Raw genomic sequence first — 27,846 nt, 5'->3', positions numbered from 1 at the left:
GGCTGTCAATCACTGGCATCATGCAGAGAGGGAAGAGCAAAACTGCACAAAGGGTGTTGAGTTTAAGTAGGCGAGTGTTTAAGGAGAGGAAGAGAGTTTCATAACTTATGGAGAATCCAAATTGTGAGACAGGCTGTGAAGGGGACATTTGAAGTCCTGCATAGTGTGACCTGTAGCTGAGGACTAAACTCGACAGTTATAATTTACATATTTTTTATTTTTTGGTAGAGCCTGTGATGTTTCTGATGTGTGTAAACCTGGAACAAATATGTTCCACCTGTTGTGGTGTACTCATTGCCTTAAGAGAGAACAGTTAAATTGGCCAAAAGAAGAAAGATGCAAGATATTACAATGCAGCCAGGCAAATAAATGGGGAACACTTGGGTTCTAGTCACAGAGACCAGAACCACAACACAGTGGTTCTAGTCAGTGAAGTATTTATTGGCTAATAAGTTGTTTGTTGAGGAGAAAAAACCAAGCAAAACAGCTATAAGTGAGTGGAAACCTAAACCTGGATGACAGTTCCCATTTTGAAACTATGCAATAAAAGAACCTTACAAGCATTGTTCAAATATTTGATTTTAAGCTTTTTTTTTAGCTAAATTCTCACATATTTTAGTGACAACCATAAAACAGATAGAAAGATGAGTCCTCAAATGTCCTGCCTCTCTGAAGCCATAGTCAGAGGCCACATATCAGGAATTTTGTCACTTCAAATTCTTCCAAAAACTGAAGGATCTGATGTTGACAGACTGTGCTACAGATGATCTCCTATGTCTGAGGAATGTCCCCTTAAAGACTGGAATATTGAATTTGTTGTGATAGAGTTGTCTCATTTCTCTGCTTTCAGAGTTTTCAGCATGTGTAAATAAATAATTGCATATTCATTGCAGCAAGCCCTGGAAATCAGCTCTCCTCTAATATCCAAACTATAAAACTCTTTTTCTTAGGCTCAAAGTGATTTCTCTTGCATTGAGTTAGATTAAAAAAAAAAAAAATTAGTTTAGTCCTATAATCAAGACTAATTTATGGATTACTAAAATCATATTTGATGCAACTCAAACATTTGCAAGATTATTCACTCAAAAAAACCAAACCAAAACAAATGAACGAACAAAAAGAACCCAAAAAAAACCCCAAAAAAACCCCTTCTAACCCTAATGAAGTATCAGACTCCAGGATGGCACAGTTTCCAGGCATGTGAAGGAATTTTTATTACTCAGATCTGCTTCTAAACCATCGTCTTTTTTTGCTTCTAGCAAATAAACTGGTGTATGAAAGTGTGAATAGCATAGCACCAAGTAATACTAGTGGAGTTCCTTAGAGTTTGCTGTAACCCCAATTTTGAGGCTGTTAAATGTTTGCTCAAGTACAAATGTAAGGGGGAAAACAAATAGAATTAAATATTGTGGCTGTCTACAATACTTAAATACAAACTCAATTTGTCCTTGTACCTGTGGCCCTGAACAACAGTGAAATTAAAAAAAAAAGCAATGGATATTGCATCTAGGGTTAACAAATTGTCAGGTAGTTAAAGAAACAGGCTACTTGTCCAGTCTGTTCAAAAGACTGGACTAAACCTCAAGCTGACCTCAAAATTTACAAGCTGAAGGAAACAGAATCAAAACCAATAAATTACCAAAATCTCATTCAAGAAGAATGACAAAAGCCATGATCCTGAAGCAAACCACCCTGCAGCTTTTTCACAGTGCCTGTCATTCCCTAATCACATCTCCTGGCGCTGCTTCTGGTGACTTAGACATAGCTCTGGTTTTGACTTAGACCAAATCAATTCTAAATAAATCAAATGTTAGCTGCTGAATTTTCTGGAAAGTTTGGGATTAAAATAATTTTCTCATTCTTTGTCTAGCTGGAAAAAAAAATAGAGGAGTTTCTCTCCTCATAGCATTGCATGTGTTCAGATCTTGGCTGCTGGTAGGGACGAGCTGTAACTAAGTAATAACATTTTTCTGCCTTGACTTGTGCCTGTGTAGAGTGTATTTCACTGTTCAGTAGCCTGTTGAACTAGGCAAGAAGGGGAAGGGAAAGACTCATTTCCATATTATCTGCACATGCTTGGCACACAGTCTTTTGGAGCAATTGCATAATTAGAAAATAGGATGATATGAAAGGGATTATGTGTGTGGGTTTTTTTTTTTTTTTTTTTAAATATATAGTCCTCCTTCAAATATGTTTTGTTCTAAATAGCTATGGGAATATTACAGTAACAACTTCTCATTCCTAATAGGTTGCCTAAAATAAATAAGTAAACAAAATAAGTCTCACAAAGATCCTCCCCTCCCCACAGAGTCTCCCTCAGCGTTGTACAAAGAATTATAAACCATGTTAGAAACATCATTAAATGTGTGCCATAACAGACAAAATAGTAAAACCAGACCCAAGTCACGTTGCTAAAGGATGCTCGAAAGTGTCACAGGTTGCAGTTTTGGAAACAATTTTTTTCAAGTCCAACTTTCCACCTGTTTGTTTTTTTAAATCAAAACACTCCCATTTTTATTAGATGGCCTCTAGTTAATTTTCTGTTCAAAGTCTACAAACTGTTCTGCTTCAGCTGGTTTTATTGAACTTAGAAGCTCAAGATTCAAGCAGCGGGTGCCATTATACTGCTGAGCACCAAGCTTTACAATTTCTTCTCCTTTTATCTTGGTAGAATCAAACAGTCATTGCTGCAAATTTGGTACTGCCTCCTCTGTTTCACTTCGGGGTTTTATTTCTATATTATTGGCAAAAGGTTTTGGGTGGGAAGGTGGGAAGAGAGCAGTCTGGTTTTGTGCTGAGCTCTTGAAGCAGTGACACTGTTGGCTTGTGACATCTCCTGCTGTGCATGAAGGGTCTGATTTCAAAGGAATTTCCCCAGGGTGAATTGACAGGACAACTCTTGTCCTTTAGTAATTTTTTTTTTTTGTATGTGTGTGCCTAGACTGCCAAATCAGAGATCTTTCCCAAGAGCCTAATGGCCATATCAGTTCAGAGGGCAGGGATTCACTGCTTTTTGTGGGGCAGGTTGTCAGAATTTGTGTTATTGACAATTCTGAGACTGTAAAAAGTCTCTGTCTCTCTGCCCCATTGCCAAAGCAGAAGCCATAATTGGTCTGTGCTGGTTTCAAGGTTGTTTATTCTGTTTATCTCTAACATGTTCTGCTGCCCTGCCCAGCTCTGTCCTGCAGGGCAGCGTGTGGGGCTCTGCCCTCAGTGGGATGTTACAAACATTAAATACCAGAAACTCCCTGGGCTGGATTTACAATAATGTGCCAATATCTGTCACCTACGTTGAACAGTGTGTCCCCAGCCTGAACCAACAGAAAAATGCCAACACCACAGTGAAATATGGAGGGCATGAAGGAGAAAAAGGACAAAACACACCCAATTTCCTCCATCTTGTCCCCTTTGGACCCCTAATCTAGAATCCTAAAATTTTACTTTTGCACCCGTGCCACACTTAATAATTACTTGTATCAAACACTTCATCCTGTAAGATTGAAAACTTTTTTCCATGGACAGAGATCAGAGACAGTGTCTCTGGGGGCTCTGTACAGGGGGGGTTCCTGACCCCTGCCAGGGCAGCCAGAGGGAAGTCCTGGATTCCCACAGCAGGTGCTCACCCTCAGGGAACTGGATCAAAGCCCACCAGCTCTTCTGAGCAATGTCCACTTGATTGTGGTGCTGTTTGAAGACATTTCTGCCCCTTAGGCAGAGATGACCCTTCTTGCACCCCTGGTAACTGAAAGGTCTCCAGGAACATTTCCTGTTTCCTTCGGGAGAAGACAGAAAATATTCTTGGGATGGCAATGGCCAACGTGAAGGTACTGGTACACAAGTAAGAGTGACACCACATCTGCACATCATACATAGCAGACATACACAGAAGAGCATCTGTTCCTTTCCTTGTTAAGGCAGAGCCACAGCAAATCAGCCAAATTTGAACCAATCTAGGCAACTTTTGTGTATGTGAAATTCCCTGTGTACAAAATCATAAAATCATTGAGGTTGGAAAAGACCTCTGAGATCATCAAGCCCAAACTTTAATGATTAATGTCACAATTGCAAAACATGGAAAGGTAGAAATTATTTTTGTCTCCAAAAGAAGTCCTTAAAAGATTATCTTTTGGTTATCAAATATTAAAAGAGACACTGTATGCTTTCTACCCTTTTCTCTTAGAAGAGAGAAAATGTTCTGTTAAGAGTCAGTTTCAATCAATCAGGTTACATCAAAATTTCATTCTCTTTCAAAGGAAAATATTTTCACCATCTATATTATCCAAACTTCTTTTTTTGCATTATCACTGCTGCCACACTGTGTTTTCCTCTTTTATCATTTTTATGAAAAGAGCTCCATCACTAAATCTATACCAGGCTACAGCCACCCTGGTTTCAGCCAGAATTAGTTGAGAATGTGCCTTATGCCAAGTTCTCAAACATTTTCTCATCAGAAATGCCTGTTTCACTGACTTGGAGCCCTTCTTGGGAAGGTGTTAATTTTTTTTACCAAATTTCACATAATAAAATCCTAAAAATACTCAGCCCATGTTTTTAATTTCAAAATTGCTTTTATTAAAATATTTTTGATTGTGTTGTGGTAGAAAACAGAAGAGCTGATTTAGAATAAATTATCTGAAATAAATCTTTTTTTTTGTATGGGAAAGTTAAACTTTGGTATTGTTTCTCAGAACAAATTAAGTCTTCAAGTGACTGTTAAAAGTTCACATGGCTCAGAAATTTCCTATTTCAGATAAGAAAGAGCAGCAAGAAATCTGTAATTTGCTTCATATTTTGGGAAATTATGATACATGCTATTTCCTATTTAAAAAGGTAGTTGAAAATCAGGTTTTTGGGGGTTTTTCCCCCCCGTGTGACATTGTAACAGTCAATACAATTAAGTCATCTCTGGTGTGCTTCTTGTTACAATAAAGCAAATGAATTGATTTTTTTTTTCCTGTTCCATTTTGAGAGAAAATCATATTTCCTAACATTTTATATCAGTGAGAGCTCAGGAGAGTTGCAGTGGTCTGGTAGCTCTTAATGATACCCATTTGTTTTTTTTCTTTAGTTTTCCAGATCAAAATATTCGTAGGGCCGCAGTCCAACAAATGGAAAATGTGTCAAATGATGAATTGCTGGAATACCTTCCACAGCTGGTTCAGGTAAGGAGGAAATTGATAGCCAAGGAAGCCTTCAGTCCAGATCAATAACTTCATTAAATATTTTTGATGCTTTCAGGTTGGTTAAGACATTGTGAGGGGAGCAAATAAGTCTTGTCAACTGATGCCATGAGTGGGTTAAAGACAAGCCTGAGGGAGAGACTGTTTCCAGCTTAGGATAATGGAATTGTTTTGGCATTCTGATTGGGCTCTTATAGATAACATATGAAGGTATTTTCAAGTAACAAAGAAAAGTAAAAAGTGCATCTGAGCAAGAGAAATTCTGCTCAGGTGACAGGGCTTCATTGCAGTCAAGGAAGGCAATGCTGTTTGCTACAAAGTTTTTAATCACTGGGTTTTTAATAGCATATATACTGAGAAAAACACTATCAACAAGGAGTTAAGTGGACATTTGGGTTTGTGATTGCCTCTTTAGGGATGTACATAGCATTTCACTGGCAATTAATGTTTTGCAAGTTATGGCTTCCAAAGCACCTGCTGATTGAACAGGTCCTGTGCTGGGGCTGAGCAGGAATTTTTGGAAGTTCTATCCTCTCACTTGGTAACATTGTGCATATGTATGACCCACTATCCACACTGCAGAGTTTCTCAGTGGTTCTTTCTATGTTTGTGATATCTGCTTATCTAGATAGATATCTCTCTATGCACTTATGAATATATTCATGTAATCCACTACTGTGAGGCAGCAGAACCTTCACAGCTTTCCATCATTCACAAACTGCAGTGACCTTTCACCTTCCTCAGCTTCTGTTCTAAAATAAGTTTATTTTCCAAAACAGATAATCAGATTGAAAAAACATAAATATAGCAGTGATAGTTTTAAGTGCGGGGAGACAAGCTGCATATTTATATTCATGTTAACACAAAATCAGGGTGGTGTCTGTCTGTCTTACAAGTGGTGGTAGATCCTTAGGAACTGAAGTTTCTCTGCTCATTGCATTGCCAGAGCAAACTCTCCATTGTCTGATTGCTTTGTTCAAACTAAGCACTGGGTGCTTTCTGTTATAAAGGAGATACTAGAGCCAGCACAAAATTGATTTTTATTATAATTTTTTCTATTAAGGTGATCAAGTTTGAGTGGAGTCTTGAAAGCCCGCTGGTGAAACTTCTGCTGAATCGTTCCCTTCAGAGCATCCAAGTAGCCCATCAGCTTTACTGGTAAGACCATTTGCCATTACAGTCATTTTCTGTCACAGTGGAACTTATCCATGATCCCATGGTGATAAACCCTCTTTTGGTTTAAAATCAACAGAAAAGCTAAGTTTTGCTCCTTCCCTTTCAGCACTGGGTATGGGTGACTTTTATAAAAGACCTGCTTATCTGTGCCTTCATCCTGGCTCTGGGAAGGAGGAAGAGAGGGAAGTTCTGCCATTTGGTTTTTCAGCTTTTTTTTTTTTTTTTTTTTTTTTTTTTTTTTTTTTTTTTTAGCCAAAATTTACAAACATTGGTTCACTTTTAAAGGAGGCTAGCTGCTTTTTTGATTTCCCTGACCTCTCCTGAGGTTGTCAGAATTGTCAAAATGTGTCTTACCCATTTTTTATATCAGATCTGTGATGGTAGAGTTTCCAACAGTTCCTTTTCATGATTGTGGAGATGTACCAGTCCTGGCAGAAATTACCATTCACCACCTACCTCCAACATAAGGGGTCCTCTTATTGTATTATTGAATTATTCTGTTTGCTGTCTGCTACCTCAAGACTCTCTGAGAAAGAGTGTGGCTTTTTGATGTCTCAACACCTGCCCTGTGATCTGAAAATCAAATTCTGGTGTGGTGGTTCCCCCCCTCCACCCCCATCTTTAGTAATGATGGATGAACTGAGCTTTCATTTTCATATCCCTTAAACCAAAGCTTTCCTCCCTGCAAAGGAAAGAAAACAATTTGAAATGTAGTCATTTGGTTGATGAAGTGCAGGGTTGGGAAGAGATAAATAATACTTTCATACCTGCATGGTTTCTGAAAGTGTTAGAGTGGGGATAAAACAGAATTATTAATGTGTTTGTTTTACTGAAATGGGTAGGATAATGTGCTTAATGAGCATATCTTTCAAATAAAGAGGAACAACATTTAGCGAGCCATTTTTCGACAGTGCCTGAAATACGCCTGAGACAATTTCTACTAATATTAAACTTAGTCATGCTGTATATAAAATATCCAGTCTGGAGTTTTAAACATGCCCTCAGAGCTGGTAGTTTTCCTGTGAAATTAGACATTATATCTAGGGTTCAGTGGACAGGGGAACATCATTAGTTTGCCTGTGTTTTCTTTAAGTCCTCTCGTTTCAGAGAAAAATTACTCTCTGCAGTCTTCTTCCTCTTTACTTCCCAGTGCAAAACCCTATTTTTCCACAAATTTTGCCCAAGCTGTCTAATATTATAACCTTAGGTAATATAGAGCAGTTATTCTATCCTGAATATATATGTTTATCTGGCACAGTGCTATGTAAAGTAGCATAACAAATTTATTTTATGCACAGCTTAATGTATAAGGTAACTACATCCACATTAAGTAGGTTATTTCTCAAGGCTCCCTGTATTCTCTGCCTTTCAGCTGAGTTCATGCTGGGTGCCTCTTTTATTTGTTTAGTTCATATGTTTCAAGCTAAACTGAGAACATAAATGGAGCAAACATATTTTAAAATTTGGTGCTTGTATTCATCATCTACACTTAGGGGTATTTTGGTTACTCTGCTCCACTCTGTTCTTCAGAAGTAAACTCTTTTCTACCTAACATTCCAGTTTATGTAATTACACATATTTCTGTCTCCTGTATTTTAAAAGACAGTTTCCCAACCTATAAATTCTACTTACAAAGTTTACCAGTAATTTCATGGCTTTTATTAATAAAGTCTTAAATAATTAATAAAATATTTCCTTCATAAATTGATTTTCAGTAATTATAAAAGTAATGGAAATCAGAGGTTTTCTTCCACTTGTTTCTTAAGAGACTTTTAAAAGAAGTTCAATGATTTAATAATGTGGGGAGTATATGTGTGCATGTACACTCAGATCACTTCTTTTAAGAAACGTAATTAGGTTACATTTTATTCTCAAGTGTCATGTTCTGTTTCATTACCAAATTAGCTATCAAGAAGCAAGGGCTGTTAAAAAAAAAAAAAAAACCTTTAATAACAAGTTTTTTGTTTATTTTAATTGTAATGAGTGACATTACAAAAGAAATGCTGTTAAATAATACAACAGTGTGTACATTGTACCTGCCCAAAATAAAACTTGGAAAAGAAGGCTAATGCAATATAGAAAACTGCTGTAGTTGCTTCAGAGCCACAGGGGAAAATTCAACTGATTAAACTTCCATGTGTTATAATACTATTGTAAATTTAGAAATTACTAGAAAAGTTGATGACTGTGGACACTGTAATTTATTTTAATGACAAATACTATTTATAACAAAATGTCAATCATTTCAAATTGACTCAAGTTCCCTGCAGATCAGAGATAAGCAGCTACCTAACAATGGCGTACCATTTCATCATTTTTTTAATATTAATGTTGGATAGCAAATTTTTCATTTCTTTTCATCAAGCAGTAATAAGTTTGTGTGAAGATTTTATTTAAAAATTCTGGGGCAGTAACTGGCAAAAGTGGACAGAAGAGAGAGAATTTTCATTATTGGGACATATCTGTTGTCAGGATAGTTTCAGTCTATTCTTTGCTTGTATCTGATGCAGATTTGTTCCATTAATTCTGCTCTTGAGAATGAGAAGGATCTTACATCCTGTTTGGGTGTTTAGGTTTTCTCTTATCATTTGTGTCCTTTCCCTTCTCCAAATTCTTGAGGAATCTGGGCCATTGCATCCATCAGTGTTTTAACTCCTCATTGTACTTCTGGATGCCTTCCCAAGGAGGCTAAAATTTGCCCATGCATACTGTGCCAGCACAGGAAACATCATGTACCACTTAATCCCATTTTAGTCTTATTTCAGGACTTCCCAATGTCCATCAGACATGGAGAATGATCCCACTCCCTTCCAGATGTTCTCTCTGATGCTGGTCCCACCAGAGCTCCTGGCAGGCAAGAAGGCTGGAGCAGGTTTCCCCATTCCCTGGAGCCATGGTGACAAGTTATTAAACTGGTTTTAGCAAAGCACAAAAAGAAACCTGCTGAGCCCTTTTGGGCCCTTCTGCTCGCTGAAAGCCAGTGCTTTTCTCCTTGCTACTTGATGTTTTGCACACAGGTGGGTTTTTGTCAGCTTTTGTGCTGGAGTTTTAATCCACTTGGCATCCTGCCAGTTGGTTTCTCTCTTGCTGGAGTGTTTTTGGCTTTTAGCTGCTGTCGCAGGTGGCAGCTGCAGCGTGGAGTCAGAACAGCTGGCTGGGGCAGCAGGTGGCCAGGAGAATGTTTCACAGATGGTTGCCTTGCACAGGAAGATGGAATAACTGAGGGGAAATGTCCTCCAGGATCTGTGGCAACAGCACCACCGTCATGGAAGAGTGGGAGTGTTTGTAAATTTCTGAGAATCTGGTTTGCTCAGCTCAAGCAAAGGAAAAAGTCAGGTGAAAACCTTGCTGAAGATAAAATGTCCTTTTGTAGCTTGTCTTCTAAGTCACTTAAACTTTGGAGAACTTTCCCAGTTCTTGGCATTTCTGAACTGCAGGTTGGTTGACAAGAGAAAAGGGAGTAGTCTTCTATCTTTTCCAAGTCCTCATCTTGTAGAAAAGTAAGAATGTGAGATTAAAAAGGAACTTTGTGGAATCCAGCACACTGGAAACAATGTGAATCAGACTATTGATTTTATGGGTAGAACGTATTTTTTTTTTTTTCCTATATATACAGAAAAAGAACTATAATAATCTAAAAGAACATAGCAATGTATAAAAGTTTAAAAAGACCCCAGTTACATTGTTTGCTCTTGGGAGGTTTGTACATCAATGCCTTTTTCTCCAAAATCATTACCACTGTTTCATTCAGAACTCCAGCATTGGAGCAATTGCCTTGTATTTTCTGAAAGGAAATATATTTTTGACCATCAAAACTACTTTATGTTAACCATAATTTACGTATAGTGCTCAGAAGAAGGAACAAATCAAGCTCATTTGTCCAACACTCTTAATTATCTGAACATTAAACAGATGACCATCCTCCAGATCTTTTTCTTCCTGCATTATCTTATCCTTCTCGGACAGTTAGAAGTTATTGAGTCTGCTAATTATGAAATGAACTTCCCAAATTGTTTTGCAGAGCAGGCAGAAAATCCCAACCCATTAAAATGACACAAATGTAAACACAGAAGATGTCTGTTCTTGTTTTTGCATTAATTTAGTCTTTTTTACTGAGCAGAATTAAAAAAACAAACAAACAAACAAAAAAACACAAAAAACCACCAAAAAAACCATTTAATCATATCTGTAACTGTGAACTTGTACAGGAATACCCAGTCCAAGGATATTTTTGATTCAGCTAAGTGGTGATTGTGAATGTCATTGGAATTCAGAGTACTTGGTGTGATTGTTATGTTTTGGACTGCAGAGACCCTCAGCCATAGATCACACCTTGGCATTCTAGTTCTGAAATCAGAATTCTTGTTTATGGAACGCCAATTATTTGGAGACCTTTTTTTTTTTCTTTACTTACTTAAGGGTCTAATAAATAACACCATTAGAGCATAATTTGTGTCAGATAATGATTCAGCCAACTTCTGTGCTGAGTGCTTCATTACTGGCTGTGTGGGCCTTAGGTTATTGCCTTGTACAACAGACAGATAATTATTTTGTTTCCAAATTTACAGACTTTCCATTTTCTCGGACTCCGGTTTTAGAAAAAGATGATGGCAAATGGAATAAAGAGATTGTTGTGAACAAGTAACAACTGTTGGGTTTGACCTTTAGTAGTTACAGACTTAGTGAGAAAATGGTATATTTTAATCAACAAAACCATATCTTACATTTAATTAAACACATTTTAGATCTTAAGAAAAAAAACTTAGTACTTTAGGGTCACTTTTTGCTGTCTCTAAAGACAAATGACTAAACTGGCTTTGACCTCAGCTGGAATTGATAAAAGGAGTTGCTAGCTAGAGGATTAGAGGACTGTGGGGCAAGACCACAATTTAAACTTTCAAAATTCTAACAAGAAGGAAAATGAAAATAAATTCCAAAGAATTAAAAAATCAAATTGAAAACATGACTGGGAAAGGTTAACAAAGAATTTAAGTATGGCATTTTAACATTTAAAATATAAAGAGGGAGTTATTTTTTCCACACTGTTAAAAATTGCAGATTTTAAAAAAGAAATCTGTTTTAAAATTAATAAAGCATCAAGTTATGCCTTGCTGTAATTTAGTGAATATGAGAAAATCTGGTGAGTCATTGACAAAGGACATATATAACATAGTTGTGTCTGGTTTTAATCATTTTAATGATTCTTAGTGGAGTGAATGTGCTCCTGAATGTCCAGAAATTGAGGAATGCTGGGTGTTTTTCCAAATCCTGTGCAAGCACAAAAGGTAAGAGGTGAGGTACCCTGGTGATCCATGTGAGCATGGAGTGAAGCATCATTAATTTTATTGATGCAGGCAAATATTCAGCAGCACTGAATAAGTTACTGAACACAGAAATAACTCTGTGTGTGTCCCACCTTTGCACCTTTGGAACAAAGGAAATTCCATGTCAAAAGTCATATTCAAGGAGGATTAGCATGGTCAAGTGAAGCATAAAAAGTCTGTAAATGCCAGTTATTAGAGCATGCTACTGTAATGAAAAAACACACCATTGTGTATGTGCACAAGTGAACATACTTAGAACTGCACAGATACACTGGAAAAGGGGACAGAGCTCTGAAAAGCTTTAATTCTTTTAGCTGCTGCATGATTTATAAGATAGCACTAAGGAAAAAGTTTTTCAGTGCATTGTTTTTCCAAACATGGCTTGTCTGATTTATTTGACATTTGGCTCCTTTTGCAGTTAAAAATTCTGGAACTGACAAATCTATGCCAGAAAACTCCCCACAAGCTTCATGTTCTATCTGTCATAACCCCCCCAGTGATGTAGCTGAGCATGAAAGATGGGTTTGCCTCTTGGATCTGCCCTGTAGGAAGGATTGCACAGAGCCTGGTGATGCTCTCATGTCTCTGCTGCTGGGATGTGATGGGCTGCAGGGACTCCCCTGGGTGAGCAGAGAGGGACTCAGAGCAGGGTTCTTTGCAGGTTTTTTGCCTTTCTTTTAATTTATTATTTGCATTTCAGCAGCATATGAAGGCCTCAGGTAGGATGAGAGATTGTTCCTGTTGGTTCTGCCTGCCTGGCCTCTCACCCAGTAGGTGTGGCCTGTCTCCTGCTTTTTTAGGAAGGGCTCATATAAGCTTTAGGAGTGTTACTTCAGAGCCAAAGATGATGCTAAGCAGGTCAGAGAAGGTGTCATTCAATGCTCCTATACTGACTGTGGGAATTAATATCAGTAGTCAAATGCTTTATTAGCAGAAAATTCTTGTACTGACAAAAGTTTTATAGAGAAATTATTGGATATAGGTGTGTTACCACCATGCAACATAAAACCCAAGACTCTACAATGCACAAGACACTAAAAATCAAATATCCACATCAATGCTTCGGTTCTGCTTTTGCCTAGGACCTGTCTGGTTACTTCTGTGCCTTTCTTCCTTATCTTCCAATTAAAAACTGTTTTATTGTTGCTTCTTTCAAAAACGAAACAGGGAGCCAAAATCTTTCCTGATGGGTGCCTCATGTCATCTTTGCTTGTCCCAGAGGGACATTTGGGAGTGTAAACCAGAGTAGTAATAAGTCAGGAAATTATTTGCGAAAACGTTCATCTAACTCTGTCGCTTCATATGGGTAATTTTCGGTCATGATTATGAAGGGTGTGGAATTATTTTGATATTTTTGCTATATATTGTGGAAAGCTACTAGAAAAGATGCCTGAATCTAATCCTAGAAGTAGATTCTCTGCACAGAAATTTACTTTAGGCCGATACTGAGTGGCCAACCTCAATGATGTGGGATGTCCAAATCATAAATAACAGTAGCTGCAATTTAGGAATGATGCAAATTTCCCAATTTGCAGATTCTAATGATTTTGTTGAGACAAAGCCTCAGTTGGAAAGTGAGCAGCATGGGGAGAATCTCCTGTGACTCTCAGCTGAGCAGCTGGTGCTGTGTTTCACTGGTGAAATGCTGCCTCTGCCGCCCAGGTGCTCTTGATTCTCAGTGCTCAGGTGAAATACTGGGAGAAGATGCCTCAACGCAATTTTTTCAGCTGTAGCATGTAAAAAAAAAATCATTTAGTTGCATTTCATGATTTAACTTTCAGGCTTTACACTTTGGGAATATTTGGAAAAAACCAATTTTATTTCTTTCCTCTGTTTGGAACTTTTGTTTTGCTGGAAATCGCAATTACTGTACTCAAAATGGCTGCAGATGTTTCAAAATTGCATCACATTATGTAAAACATTTTCTAAGTCTGCTCTTTTATAGGTCTTTTATTCTTCCAGCTTAGCAAGTTTTGTGTTTTAACTATAGCTGTTTGAACCAATTTCTGACAAAATTTGTCTTGAGATACTTCAGAGAATTGTTTTCAATCCATTTTTCTTGGAACACAAAGTTTTTGCCTCATGATTTGAATAAATGCAGTTCAGGCCCTGATTTCCTTGGACTGATATGTTTGGAGTACTCATTTGTAGTTAGATTGTTGATCACAGCCTGGTCTGACAGGCTGGAGTTTTGTAAATCATTCATACTCTGAACACTGGCAGTGAGAACTTCAAGGAAAAATATGAATAAACAGAGAGGCTTCAAGTGGTTACAAGACATCCAATATAATGAGTTATTGGTAGGCTTAATGTTGCTGTCAGTTGTGTGTTTTCTGTGGTTAATATTTCTAGGTTTAGTCATCACTATCCACCAGCATGAAAACTGGATCTTGGACCTTTGCCTGAATAACTGAAACATTAGAAGAAATAGAGTCATAAATTTGACACTGTTGAATATGTTACATCAGGGCATGATTTAGTAGAAAATTACTTACTAATTTCTCTTCAGTTTTGGATATTTTTTCTTAGAAAAGAATTCCCTAATGCAAACCCAAATATAATTATTAACACATTTTGAAATAATAATAGTATTTATTTAAATTAATAAATAAACTGGAATAAAAGGTAATATTTCTTGGCAGGAGAGGGTAAGGATTGATAAAAGGTCCTCTCAGGATAACAGTGCAAAATTACTATATCTCAGTATTTTTAGGTGTTTAGAGATGATAACTATTTCAGGATTAAATTCATAAAGGCTTTGCTGTTTGAAAATATGTCCCTGAATATTAATTGCTTTCAGAATGCTCACCCATACTTAATGGTATATTAGTCTGTAATAAGAATTATGTCATTTGGATGGTGACCAAATTAAAAACCATTTGAGAGAGGACAGAAAGAGCTGTCAGATGAGTTGTCTCTGGCTTTTTTGCTTGAACAACATTGCTATGATGTTGTAATAACCTCCTTTTAAACAAGAGAATTATTCAAGGGACCCTTGTCTCACGTTGTCTCCTTCAGTGCTTTCTTGGCAAAGAGCCCACCTGGTTAGAACTGAGGATGTTGTACCCTTGAATTAAGCAACAGAAAGCGACCAGTAAATCTGTAAGAATTAAGATTCCACCCAAATCTAAAGCCTGTAAAATTCTTCCCAATGGTCATACAAGCCATAGGCATCTCTCTCAAAAGACAGAAAGCTGAATTGTCCTTTAGCTTTCTCTGTGGTGTCTGTCAAATGCACAGGATATTGTTTAGTAAAGTTCAGCACATTATTTTTTGTTTCAGAAAGAAAACCAGGCTACAAGAGCTGAATTTTTCTCTCCAAAAGGCCTTTATTCCTGTTTAAAAGCATTCAGAGATAAGTTATCACAATATTGCATCAATGGTGGGTGGCTGACAGAGTAATGTAAAGCTGCCAGGAATTTTTTGCTGACTTTTTTTTTCCTTTAAAGCTTTTCAGAGAAACATGGAGCTTAGGTGGAAACATTCAGATGGCATCTCAAAAAGTATTCTTAATTCTTCTGCTTGTCACTGGAGATGGCAAAGCAGGGAGTTGTGGCTGAGGTAACCCAGTGAGTGCCACATTGATCTGTTTCTTGAACAATTTATCTTTTGTTATAAACCATCCCATCTGTTTTGAAGCAAGTGACCAGCACGCTTCCAACTCAACTCAGAGAAGGGGCAATGCATGTTTGAAGACAACCCCTAATACAAAGTTTGTTATTTCAGGTACATCTCCTTCTCTGGTGTTCATTTTGGTTGTTCTTATTTCTTATCTTGAAAACACACCATCTTTTAGGCATAGTAATTTTTGAAATACCATTGGTGTCTCACCTCTGCAGTGTGTTGCCTGGCTGCTGCTCACTGCTGGCTGTTACTCGAGAGAAAACCTTATGTTAAGGAAAAAAAATTAAAAAGAAAGTGTCATGAAGTGGAGTGTGGGTTTTAAGTGGCATAAACTGCTGGCAGCATATATATGGGAAATAATTTGTTTGTAAATTCGATCAAAGCCTCAGTGCTGGAGTAGCTATTGTTTTTCATTTGTTTACCTTTCAAAGAGCTAGTACAAATTACCTCCACTGAAAATTTTAACTGACGAATACAAATTTGTTCATTTTCATTCTTTTTTTTTCTATTCAAGGTTTTTTCTGGTTCAGGGATGTTTCGGTTTTTTATTATGGAAGAGATGTTTTAGGAGAGGCTGTTGGTAGTTTTTTTCATGTTTGATAAAAAGAACTAATTGGTGATGGTTTTGGGAGTTGATAGTTTGTTGTACTACTAGAAACTTGTATAAATATATATATTTATATAGTGAAAAATACATGTTAAAGACAAAAAAAATTTATTTTTTTTTTAGTTGGTAAAGAGGTAACAGGGTCTGGGTCTTGGTGGACAGTAGAAAAATAACATTCTGGCTGCGTGCTTGCTGGCTCAAAAGTGGCTGCAAGCTGTGCAAGCACAGCACAGTGGAGCAGCTCTAGAGTGGTAAGGGTTTTGTTGAGGTGGAAATAAAGCCTTTATCTCTTGTCAGTATTAAAGGTAGTACAGATGGAACAAAAGTAAGTGTTTACTTGAGTAGAGGAACACTGGCACATACACAGGTGGATGATCCTTTCAAACCAGCGCCTCCCTCTTTCACAAAATAAGATTTCCTTCCTTATCTACTAAGTGGTTTGTAGAGTTCAAATCCTTAGATATGAAGGAGGACTCTTAAGTATTTCAGTGTAAACAGCAAAGCCACCCTCAACGTATCTCTTGTTAAAATCCTGTTTTATGCTTCTTACACTTGATTTTTCTAGCTTGTGTAGCAAGGCTTATATCCAAGTAGATTAAAAAATATATATCATTTTTCCCCTTACATAAGTGCTCGGTTTTCATGTTCATCCTCCCCCAGCAATTGTTCACAGTCTGTCATCCAGTGAAATTAAAATATCTGTTCCCCCAAGGCCTCCTTCCATTTCATTCCCAAGATTCATCCTGATTCACTTGGAAGTGGGTAGAGGATGTAATGTGCAAAGTAGCATGAATCTGGCAGTGGGAAGGGTTGAAGCTGGGAATTCCCTCCACCTGCTCTGAAAACACTTCTGTTTGTTCTGCCTTAAGATCCCAAATCTTCTCCCAGAAACAGAAGCCTGAGCAGCGTTCACTGGTTTGGGAAAGGAGAGAATTGACATGATGTTCCCGGTGTTTGCAGCAAAGTGTGGCACAGATTGAAGCAACACAAAATATGCTTTATAAATAAAATTAAAATAAGCAGGCAAAAGAGCAAAGAGTAATTATTCACTGAGGGAAAAAAGGATTGCAAGCAAAATATTTTTATAGGAGGAAAGGTGCAGCAAAGCAGGAGGAGAGCAGACATAAGTAGTACTGTGAGTGGCATAGATCTGCTGTGTTCTAATGATACTTTTTACCAGCAGTTAAGTTTAGATTCAGGTGACTTCCCAAGAGAACTGGGAGATCTAGAATGAGTTCCATACAAAAGCATTATTCCCAAGTATAACCTGTGCTGCTACTCTACCCTTCCTGGATAGTGTAATTGGGATTCCTACATTGCCATGTAGCTCCCTTGACGACCTGCCAGTGCTCACTCCTAGGTCGGGGGTGGCTCCGTGTGGTGGAAAAGTCTCTCCTCCAACCCGTTCTTCCAAAGAAAGGCTCAGCAGTCTTTTGTTGTTCGGTCTCAAGGCAGTTTATTGCAAGTTATCTAAAAGATTTTCTTCTTGAGCTGCTGTGGTTTGCTCAGCAGCTCAGGCAGAGGCACACACACCCCTGACATCCTTTCTGACTCCCTTCTTCTTCTTCTCTCCCACCGCCCCAGGGCTGCTGCTGTCTTTTATATGGTACATTAACTGTTAAATGTTTACAGTTTTTCCCCAATGCCTATTACCTATATTAAATGGTGCTTTTCTACCCTAAACCAATCTGTAAGTGCCAACATCACCAAGAGCATGGAGGTAAGGAAGAAGAAAGAGGGAGGACAGGACAGGCCCAAATCCCTCCATCTTAAAACTTCTGACCCCCATGTACAAGACCTAAAACCCCCCTGTACAGCACTCAAAAATTCTTCCCTCTACTTTGTGACTACTTCTACTGTAATATCTAAACTTTTGTGACTTCTTGTTCTTCCGGCAAAGTTGGTAAATCATTCCATGGTTGAAACTCAAAATCACAGCTGTTTCCAGCTGCCTGCCAGGGTCTCAAATGCTTCTGACCTGGGCCCAGAACATCCAAAAATGTCTGAGGGACATTTTGAGTTCTGACAAAGACCCTTGTGTCTGGAAATGTAACCTCTCTGTGCTTCTGTCTAAGTTATTGATTCTAGAAAACAGACAGACATCAAGTTCTCCTTTTGGAAAAGCCCCTGGAGACTCATGCTTGCTCGCTTCCCCACAAATCTTGAGGCTGACTGAACTTTGTCTGACATAACTTCCCTGAGAACCTGAAGGCTAGAAGCCAAAGAATGGTGAATATTCAGCTGTTCTTTCAGAGGATGGAGCCCTCACATTTTGTGCACTGCAAACTCATAAGAGAATTTTGTCCAGGCAGTGCCATAGGCAAAACCCCAATCTCTACTATTTTATACATGAGGGTACTTCTGACAGACATGGTCAGTGTAAAGAATAGCATGGATTCTTTGTTCCTACCCTAAAATTAATCTATCTCACAGGAATTTTGAAATATTTGCTGCTCCTGTGACAGCTCGGCCCTGGCTTGATGTGCTTGCCAGAATCTGCCCTCCAGTTTCCATGGCTGATGGGACAGAGCAGAGTGACACTTTGAGCAGAAAGGTGACAGAACTTGGAAAAGCAGCTCCTGGCACACTTATTCATGCTCCTGGCTGAATGACAGCCCTGCCTGTCGCTGGGTCATGTCTTTTGATACTACTCTTCTTCTGGGGACCCATCATCATCCAGTCAAGTTGCACTGCTGTTCCCTCTGCCATCCCAGCAGCTCTCCCACCTTGCTGCCAAGGGCAAGCCCTCTGAACAACCCATCCAAAATCAGAGCTGGCTTTGATTAGAGCAGGAGCCAGACCAGGGGACCTGCAGAGGTCCCTGCTGACATCACTGACCCGTGTCTGGGCATTGCAAAGGAATCCTGTGACTGCCTTTGCTTCTTTACTGATTCTGTTCCCACTGGAGCCAGCAGGACACTTCTTAGATAAGGGCTTGCAGAAAGGGTGTTCTTACCTGTGGAGAATAGATTTGTAGAGAATTTTCAAAGCCTGACAGATGGTTTACATCGTATGTATCTGTTTGTAAACTTTGAGATAAGAAATGTTGACTTAGAAATGCCATGGAGTAGGACAGGTGTTGAGAGAGAAATGGAACTAGAAACAAGTTTCAAAGGATGATTTTCTAAATAAGACTGGATACTTTGGAGAAATAGAACTATGGAAGTTGTATTGTAGTAGTACCCACAAGGGGTAATATTAGATGATTTGCTTTAAGCCATTAGTGTGGCAAAAGTTGATAAACCAAGAAACTCTTCTAGTGTATTGTAATTAAGAAATAATTAGTTTCTGATTGTGATGGTGTGAATTATAACATCTGTATTGTCTCACCCTTCACATAAAACTGAACTAGAATAAAAGTTTTTTAAAGCCTCTCAGTTGTCCCATCTCTGGGTCAGAAAAAGGCTCAATCCAACACTTACCTTTGGGAAGATTGAGAAAGTTTGGGTGTTTTCCAAATAACCAGTTTTGTTGCAGGTGCCATCTCCTGGGTGGAGGCTTTCACCAATACCTTTCTGTAGGGTTCCACACAGTTTGTGTTCAGCTGAGACAGTGTCATGGTGTTCACCAAGCCTGAAGGCAAGCTGAACAGATCCAAAATTATTTAGAAGGAAAAAAAAAAGTTAGATGGGCTGAGTTCAACACTGCTTAAATGGAGAGTTTTTTTCTTTTGTTCTCTCATTTGAGAGTTCTTTCATTTGTTTCTGTCAGTCCTTTTACAAATATACAATGGAAAATATGAAGAAAAGTTGTTAAAATTAATACCTTTACAAGAAATTACTTGATTATTCCATTCTGTCCACATCATCAGTCACATGCTTGCAGATAAAGTTTCTTCAGGTAGGCAGAAAACAACGTTCAATGATGATATTATTTGAAAGATAGCTTTATAAAAAGCCATAAGTTACAAGCGACAGCAAATACTCTTTAGAATAAGAAACCAGTAGTTTCCAATTAGTGTTAAATGAGAAATTATGTTATGTCAGCTGATATTAAATCAGTATAAATGTCTGGATTATTACAAAATTATCTGATGTCTGGGAAAAAAAAATTAATTTACTGAATTGATATTAATCAGGCTCATTAGCTTTAGTGTGGCAGCTGCCATCTTGGCTAATGAAGAAGGAACTGAACAGGGATTTCCACAGTCAAATTCATTGGCTTGGATTAACTGAAAGAACAGTCCCTCATCATCAGTGTTGCAACACATTGTGCATTTTTAACTGAAGGAAGACCTTGTTTGTAGGGGCTCTGTCTGGGAGAAAAGGCTCTGCCATTTGCAATAATTATACTGTGAGCACTGGGCATGGAGAAGGTCACACAGTAAACAAGGATTCGACATTTCTGCAGCATTTCCTTTATTGAGTGTGGTATTAAAAGTCAGTATTTATTCTTCTACTTAAGCTGCTCTACAATGTCATACATTGGGTGTGATGCTTTCTATCAGGAGAAGCACTTTAATTTAATTAAACTTTTCTAATAGGCACCAGCTTTTGAGTGACTCACACAGCCCTCACATCGCATTTGTGCATAAGGCACTTGGTTAAAGTGGCCACAAAGTTTGTCAAAGTGGCCACAGTGGCAAATATTCCTGACCTGTCAGTGCTTTGCTGTGTGTGTCACTCAGAGGGACATTGCTTGGTCATGGAAATGGAGCCTCATTCAAAGGATGCCCCATTTTAAATATTTTTTTGCATCAATTCAAAGCTGATATGTGCTGTCTTCAGCTGTTGCTAAGCTTTGTTATTAGGAGTTTTCAGACCAGCAATTTAAAGGTGATTTAAACAATAATTTGCCTGGCTCACCCATGGCTGCCACCTCATGTGTATTGCTGGTAAGGAAAACATGGCATTTACCCATATTAATTTTTGGCATGCACAGATTTTTGGTCTGCCAGCAGAGTACACATTTTGATGAAGTGTGCCTGATTGAGGGGTATTGACAGAGCAGGGATATGGGAGGAGAGGAGAGGAAATATGGGAGCTCTGCATCTCAGTCCTCCATCCAGCTGCATCCTCACAAGGACAGCACTCAGGGTGAGAAAGATGCCAACAGCAGAGCCAGGGAGCTTCAAAGTCCCAGGAGCATCCTCTGTCAGATGGCTGATCTATATTTATTCTGCCAATGCAGTGACTGCCCCTGGAGAGCTTTCTCCACTCTTTACCTGACTCAGGACATATGGAAATATGACATCTGCTTGCTGCAATAATACTTCCACAAATGTGGTTGTGAATTTTGGAACCACACCTGGACCTTTTATCAAAACAACCGAATCTTAATTCTGTTTTCTTATGAGCAAAAAAATCTGCCTGGGGCTGTTATTTTCTCCCATATGATTGAAAGATGCTGGCAAAATGGGTTCCCACATGGAAAGAAGGTGACAGTGTTATTAAAAAGACCTATTTGCCATGGCATTTACCTCTGGCATAAGAGCAGCTTAGAAACAAACACAGCATTCTGTGGAGAGCCTATGAGAAATAAATCTCTCCTCTTTTGACAAAGAAAACAGAAGTGCAGGGAAATAAACTAATTTTGCCAAGGTTACCTATCAAGTAAAATTCAGGATGGATTTTCATTCTTATATTGGCCTTAAATTCTTCTGACATGGAAACCTATGGATTTTAACCCCAAGGTTAAAACTCAGTTTGATCTGAAGAGGCTGATGTGAGATTTCCTTGGTAAAAGCTTAAGAAGCAACACTTTCTTGCTTAAGGGTTGATTAAAAGGGATTTTATTTGATTCAAAAGTTTATTCAGATCTGGTCCCACAGCTGAACATGTCTCAGCAGAGCTGAGATGGACTTTTAAACCTAAATGAAACTCTGTGTCAATGAAAGAGCAGCAAGGTGTCTGAAGTGAGATTAATTCCAGCAAGCTTCTGCAAACCAAGCCAGCCCAATTTCATGTAAGCCTCTGCCTCATTTTCCTACTGTGCCTGCCCTCCAGCTCTTCTGTTTTCCATGGTAACTAGGCCAGCTGTTGACTAGGAAAATACCCTGGGGCCATCTAAAAAAGAAAGCTTTTCTCTTACTAATATCTTACAGCATGCTTTCCTTGGTACATGAGCTTAACTTCAAATTCCCACTTCTCTATTTACAAAGCCAATATTAGGAGGCAATAAAGCAGTGAAATGGAAGGAAAATCAGAACCAGACCAGTATTTAAAAAGGAGAAGTCTTAAGTTATTTCCATCTCTGCTCTGCTCTCCTACCTTTGCAAGAGAGACTGCTGCTATGTATAACATGGAGCAAAAAATTAATAGAGGCCAAGAAAAGAGGAAGAAAATTAAAACCAGAGAGGAAGAAATAAAACCAGCCTACAAAAGGTATGAAGATAAAATATTCTTCTTTACCATGTAAATGCTTGTTCTTCTTTCCTGTTACCATATTTCATAGTCACCTCTATTCTAATTAAATTAAAAGCTGGTAGCTATCATCTTATTTAAAAAGGATGGCAGAGTAGCCTTATGGATAAGGAGAGTTGTAATGTGAAGAGAGTCCTCCCTTAAAGGAGTCAGAATCATGAAAAGATGAAAAAGTGTAATTTGGACTCTAAAGACTCCCCCACTGAAAGCTTTGATTTTCTCTCTCCTATTCCCTGAAAACAAATGAGTTGTTTTTGAAGCCCAAGGGACCACATGTCCTCATGATGCCACTTTGAAAGCTATCTCCAGTCATTCTGTTGACAAAGTCACCCAGGTAGAGGCACAGAGCTAACAGAGCACTGTGATCCCACGGGCTGATCCCTGCATCCTTTGTTGTTGTGCAGCATTGAGCTGCCACACAGCAAACTGACACCAAAAGGAGGCTCAGCATCTTGCAAAAAGCACACTCTGTCAGATATGAGAGGTCTTGTAATTACACTGAGCTACCAGGACTGCTGAAACACTTACAGCAGTACCTGCTGGGGCTCATGTTTCCTCCCTGTTCCTGTTAGGCACTGATTTGAATTAAGTTCCCTTTGATAGATACTGGGAAAATCAGATAAGCTGGTCTGCTAGCTACAGCAGTGATGAAAGCAAAGATCCAGAAGACAGACATGTCAGGAAATAATGTGGAATCAGTTCTTGTTGTATCTGTGCACAGTGGATCTACAGACAGGTTCTTCCAGAGAGGTAGAGGGGATGAAGCCTTAAAAGAAACATGAACTCCCCTTGAGTTTGAAACATATCAAATCTCAAACATCCTTCCGCTGCTGTTGACATCTGAGCTCTAAAAATCTGAGACTCTGCTTGAAAGAGAGCAGCTTTGAATGTAGACATTGTTCAACAAAGCAAATTCTTGTAACTGAATGCAGAGCAAATAGGAAAATTAACAGCTCTGCAGAACAAGTTCTTTTAATGTCATAATATTTGAAAAACAATGTCAGTGTCTTATCCTATTTCCCCACCCCCCTAAAACAAACTCTTCCTTTCCCATGCCCAGAGTCATTAAAAAAAAAAGTAATATGAAAACTCTAGGATTATAAAGTAAAGATCTGGCTCAGAATGTATGAATAAAATCTGGAACTGCTCCTGTTATGAGCAGCCTTAATGACCTTGTAGAAAGAGAATTTCAGTTTTCTCCCTGAAGCTATTTCTGTGTTAGTATATTAATGTCATGGGGTAACCCCAGATGGCAAGCAAGCCCCACACAGCCACTGACTCACTGTCCCCTGCAGTGGGATGGGGCAGAGAATTAGGAAATTAGAAAATTCATGGACTGAGTTAAGGACATTTGAAGAGGCAAAGCAAAAGCTGTTGCACATGAGCAACATGGAGCAAGGTTTTCATTCATCACATCCCATGGGCAGGCAGGTGTTCAATGACAACATCTCACCTTGGTGACTTGGGAAGACAAACACCATCCCCCCAAATTTTCCCCCTTCCTCCTCCTTCCCTATCTTTGTTTGCTGAGCAGGATCCATATGGTCTGGTACATCCCTTTGGCTTGCTGGGCTCAACTTTCCAACTTTCTGTGCACCTCCAACCCACTCACTTGTGGGCTGGGGTGAGGAGCAGAAAAGGCCTTGGCTCTTCAAACACTGCTCAGCAATAACTAAAACATCTGAATTATCAACTGTTTCCAGCACAAATCCAAAACACATACCAGCTACTGGGAAGAGAATAAGATCTACCCCAGATAAACCCAGCACTTCTAAAAAAAATTAACCAACAAAGTAAAGTTACCAAAGTACTGTGGTGTAACTCATTTAATTCTGCATTTTTGAATACATTTGGATTGCCCAGTGCATGCAGAACCATTCAGAATTAGTTCTGTGTCTTACATTGTGTTTCATAGTGTCATGAGGGTTTTTTTCTGTTCAGCTGTGAAGCTAATGGGAACCACAGATGCTATCCAAAGCTGTTTTAATAGACATAAACTGCCCAAACAATAGGCAGTTGAAGAAAAAACATTTTCAGTTTCTCCTCAGTGTATTGCTGTGATAACTGTGGCCTAAATTCAGAAACTGTACAAAGCTTTGCAAGTCCATTAGCTCTCATGGACTGCTTCATCTGAATTAATTTTGCATTTTATTTATGTAGTTTGAAAGTAGAGTAGCTTAGTCACCTCCTGTATTCAATTAATTGCTGTCATATTGGACAGCATCCCAATAAAGCCATTGGGTCTGCTTATTTTAGTGGTGATTATCCCATCTAATCCCATTCCCTGCTCGCTCCCAGTGCAGTTCCCCACTGGGAAGAACACAACAATTTCTGTTATGCCTGGAATGAATGGTGCATTTCAGTTCCTCTGATGAATTTACTCTGAACTCTCACAGTGACAGATTGTTGGACAGTTTCAGCTTTTGCTGATGCTGGTGTAAGATACTGCATGAAATTCTGACCACAATACATCATTTGTTCCAAGGAGAAAATCTGCAGTTTTGGAAAAAGTGCAGACAGGGATGTACTCAGTTCTGTGAAGAAGGCACTGGCAAAAATGGAACCAGACTTTTCAAAATTCATGCCAGACTTGAATGCCAAGTTTCTCATTGAATGGGAAATCATACTGTCCAGTTGATAATGTTCATTAAGATAATAAATGCAGTACCTTTGTGGAAAAATATTCTTTTTTCTTATTTCCAAATGCAGTTTTTGGAGAGGAGATTTAATCACTCTCTTTAAAGAAACATATTAATATTCTTTTATTAATACTCAAAATCAGTCAGACCTACAACGGCAATCTGAGCTCAAGTCACCCTCAGTATTTAATGACATTCCAGGATGAAGGCTTTTTATTTATGTTTTATTAGGGTAGGATCTTTGGTGGACCCTACTCAGAGATTCTGAAGTTATCTAAGGTCAGTACTGCTGTACACAAATTATCACTAAATTTTGTTGTATTGCTGTTCTGCTGGAGGCATTTATTTTGTTTGTGATAGTGTGTTAATAAACTTCTGCTTTCAGATCCTACCCAATGAAGAGGAGCAGACTAGAAAAAGACACACTTTACTAACATTTTTTTAAATTTTAATTTCTTTTACCAACTGGAACAGAAAGAGACACTGTTAGCGCTGCTTTTTACTTGAATGATTCTTATAGCACTTACATTGATGCTATCATGTCCATTCAACAAATTGGAGAAGACCTTATGGGAGTGATTATTTCTTGCTTAAACCTTAGACCAAGCAGCTTCTATCTCTGGTAGTGATAGTGGTATCTGTGCACCACTATACTTTCAATTAATTCGTGATACAGTTCATTTTCAAGGTTCATTTAATTTCTGTTTCACTTTCAAGCTCTTTCTCCTCCAGACAGCACAGGTTTTATCGGGGATTCATTTTCTTAATGCAAAGTGTGTGCAGCTAACTATATTACATATCAAATAAAACATTTTTCTTCCAGGCAAACTCAGCAGGGTTTGGCACCTCCCCTGCATAGCGTAGCATGGCCTTTGTTTTCATTGATCTGGTAATCTTTTGTGAGTCAGCAGGACATGCATTCCACAGTTCAGGCATTCAGTAGGAGTGGGAGGAGCTGCCTTGATTGAATCTACTGAATCAAGTGATTTTTCTGAATGCAGATGGTGTTGTGTTGTTCATAAGGAACTTGGTGAGGTTAGAAAATAATGGCAGTGTTGTGTTTCTCAAGCCTAACCCCCATACTTTGTATGTCTGCAACGATATTTTGTCGTCAAAGGGAGATCAACGTGGTAGACTTCTGTTCTATGCTACAAAAAAAAAAAAAAATACTCAGAGAAACAAAAGCAAATTAATCATGTGGTGTGTTAAAACAAAATTTCAGTTTAAGCAGAGTTATTTTCTGTTCAAGGGTAATGTTTTGAAAAATGAGTCTATAAAAGCAGCTCTGTTTTATAAGAAGCAGCATGTGGAACTGGCTGCAGGTTTCTCACGTGAGGGTACTGAAGAGCCAAAAGTGGATAGGTGCTTCAAGCAACTGAACAGCTGCTGTTTCTTCATCTTGGAGACTTAATGGTGACAAAGATTCAAAGAAATAGAATTTCGCTGAAATACTGAGAGAAAATGTGACACACTTTGCTCAGTCTACTCAAGAAATATAAACTTTCATTTTCTTGTTCTAGACTAGAGATAAAGATGAATGATCAGCAGATTAAGCAGAGCTTTGCTTTTTGTGCCTCTCCCTTTCTGCTGGTTTTGTACTTGGTCAGAAAAAGAGAGAGTAAAAGGAAGTTCAGTCTTTATCCTTCCAGTCAGGTTGATGTCCTTGCTCTGTGTTTCTGTAAATCTATTGAAAATATTGGGTATTCCAATCACTTGGGAGAACTGCAATTTCTCTTCTACCCTTCTTGCACTTGTAACTTCTGCCTAATTGGCTTTGCTCCCCATTTTCCCCTGCAGAAATTGTATTGTTCTGAACATGCCAGGTGTTTTGTGCTTCTCACCTGTTAGTTTTTACATTTGTTATTTTGTTGTCTCCAATGCCCCAATAGTTCTACCCACAATGGTGGTGCTGTTTCTGTGTTTCTGTTTCCCTTTCTTTGATTTCTAGTACCTCAATCGTACAGATTTATGTACTTTCTAGAGTTTGGGACTGGTTGTCCAGTGTACCACTGGGGAGATAAAAGTTTAAAAAGCAAAGAGAGGTTTTGCAACTGAGAATTAATTAATAGCAGCAGTTTGGGAGTATTTCTGGGGAGATAAAAAAAACCAAAGAGAGGTTTTACTTGCAGCTGAGTAATTATTGATAGCAGCAGTTTCCCTCTCATTCTCATGACCTATCAGAAGGTAGGTGGAGTCCTTAATTTTCAGCTGTACATTTTTGTCATCTGTGTCATCCATGTATCTCTGGGGAACTTGCACTGAGACTTAAGGAGCTGCAAAGCCTGAGTGAAGTCTTACACGCAAGCCAGCCCTGTTCTTGTTCTCCTTTTTAAGAATGCAAACAGTAAAATGTTTTCTTCAAGGAGCAGAAAATGAAAACAGTTAAAATCTTCAGGCGTGTGCCATAGCTCCGTGGCACAATAAAGCACAAAGGACAGATTAGGAGTTTTGCAGGATGTCTAAGGATAATTAAGACAGATGGCAACCTCAGACACAGGAGCTGTACAGTGGTAGGGAAGTGTTTTTGTGTGCTAATCTTTGATAAAGGCTGCCGTGAATAATTTTAAGACAATTATTTCCATAATGAGCAGCAGTCTTGTAGCATTGTTTTTGTTCTTCTGTGATTTGTCCTGCCTCCAGCTTAGTAAAACAGAGAGCAAACATGAAATGCACCTTCAGAACAAAGCTTTCTGTGGTCAGGATTACCAAAAATGGAACAACAAGAAAAGGTACCACAGCACTCACAACCCTAAAGCACCTTGTTTTCATGGTGTGTCTCTGAATTCAAAAAACCTTTTGCAGAGTGTACAGAGTGTGTGCTGGTAGGCACCGTTTTTGTGTAATAAATCCCAGAAATGCTCCTGGAAACAAATTAACCAGGGTCATTCTCCTGATGTCGTGCCTAAATAACCCAGTCAAACTGCCCTGCTCCTT

The 27,846-nt window shown here is 38.5% G+C and overlaps 1 protein-coding gene across 1 annotated transcript in view; it reads left to right on the top strand.

The window, feature by feature from the left end:
- The window catches only part of PIK3C2G (phosphatidylinositol-4-phosphate 3-kinase catalytic subunit type 2 gamma), a 196,655-nt gene that overhangs the window by 80,377 nt on the left and 88,432 nt on the right, over nucleotides 1-27,846 (top strand). Inside the window, exons 17-18 of the mRNA XM_021535187.3 lie at nucleotides 5,069-5,162; nucleotides 6,244-6,338. Coding sequence (XP_021390862.3) covers nucleotides 5,069-5,162; nucleotides 6,244-6,338 — 189 coding nt within the window. The remainder of the gene's footprint in view (nucleotides 1-5,068; nucleotides 5,163-6,243; nucleotides 6,339-27,846) is intronic.

The sequence above is a fragment of the Lonchura striata genome, chromosome 5, assembly GCF_046129695.1.
Source record: "Lonchura striata isolate bLonStr1 chromosome 5, bLonStr1.mat, whole genome shotgun sequence".
Lineage (NCBI taxonomy): Eukaryota > Metazoa > Chordata > Aves > Passeriformes > Estrildidae > Lonchura > Lonchura striata.
The sequence above is the reverse complement of the archived record's forward strand: the minus strand, read 5'-3'. Positions and strand labels throughout refer to the sequence as shown.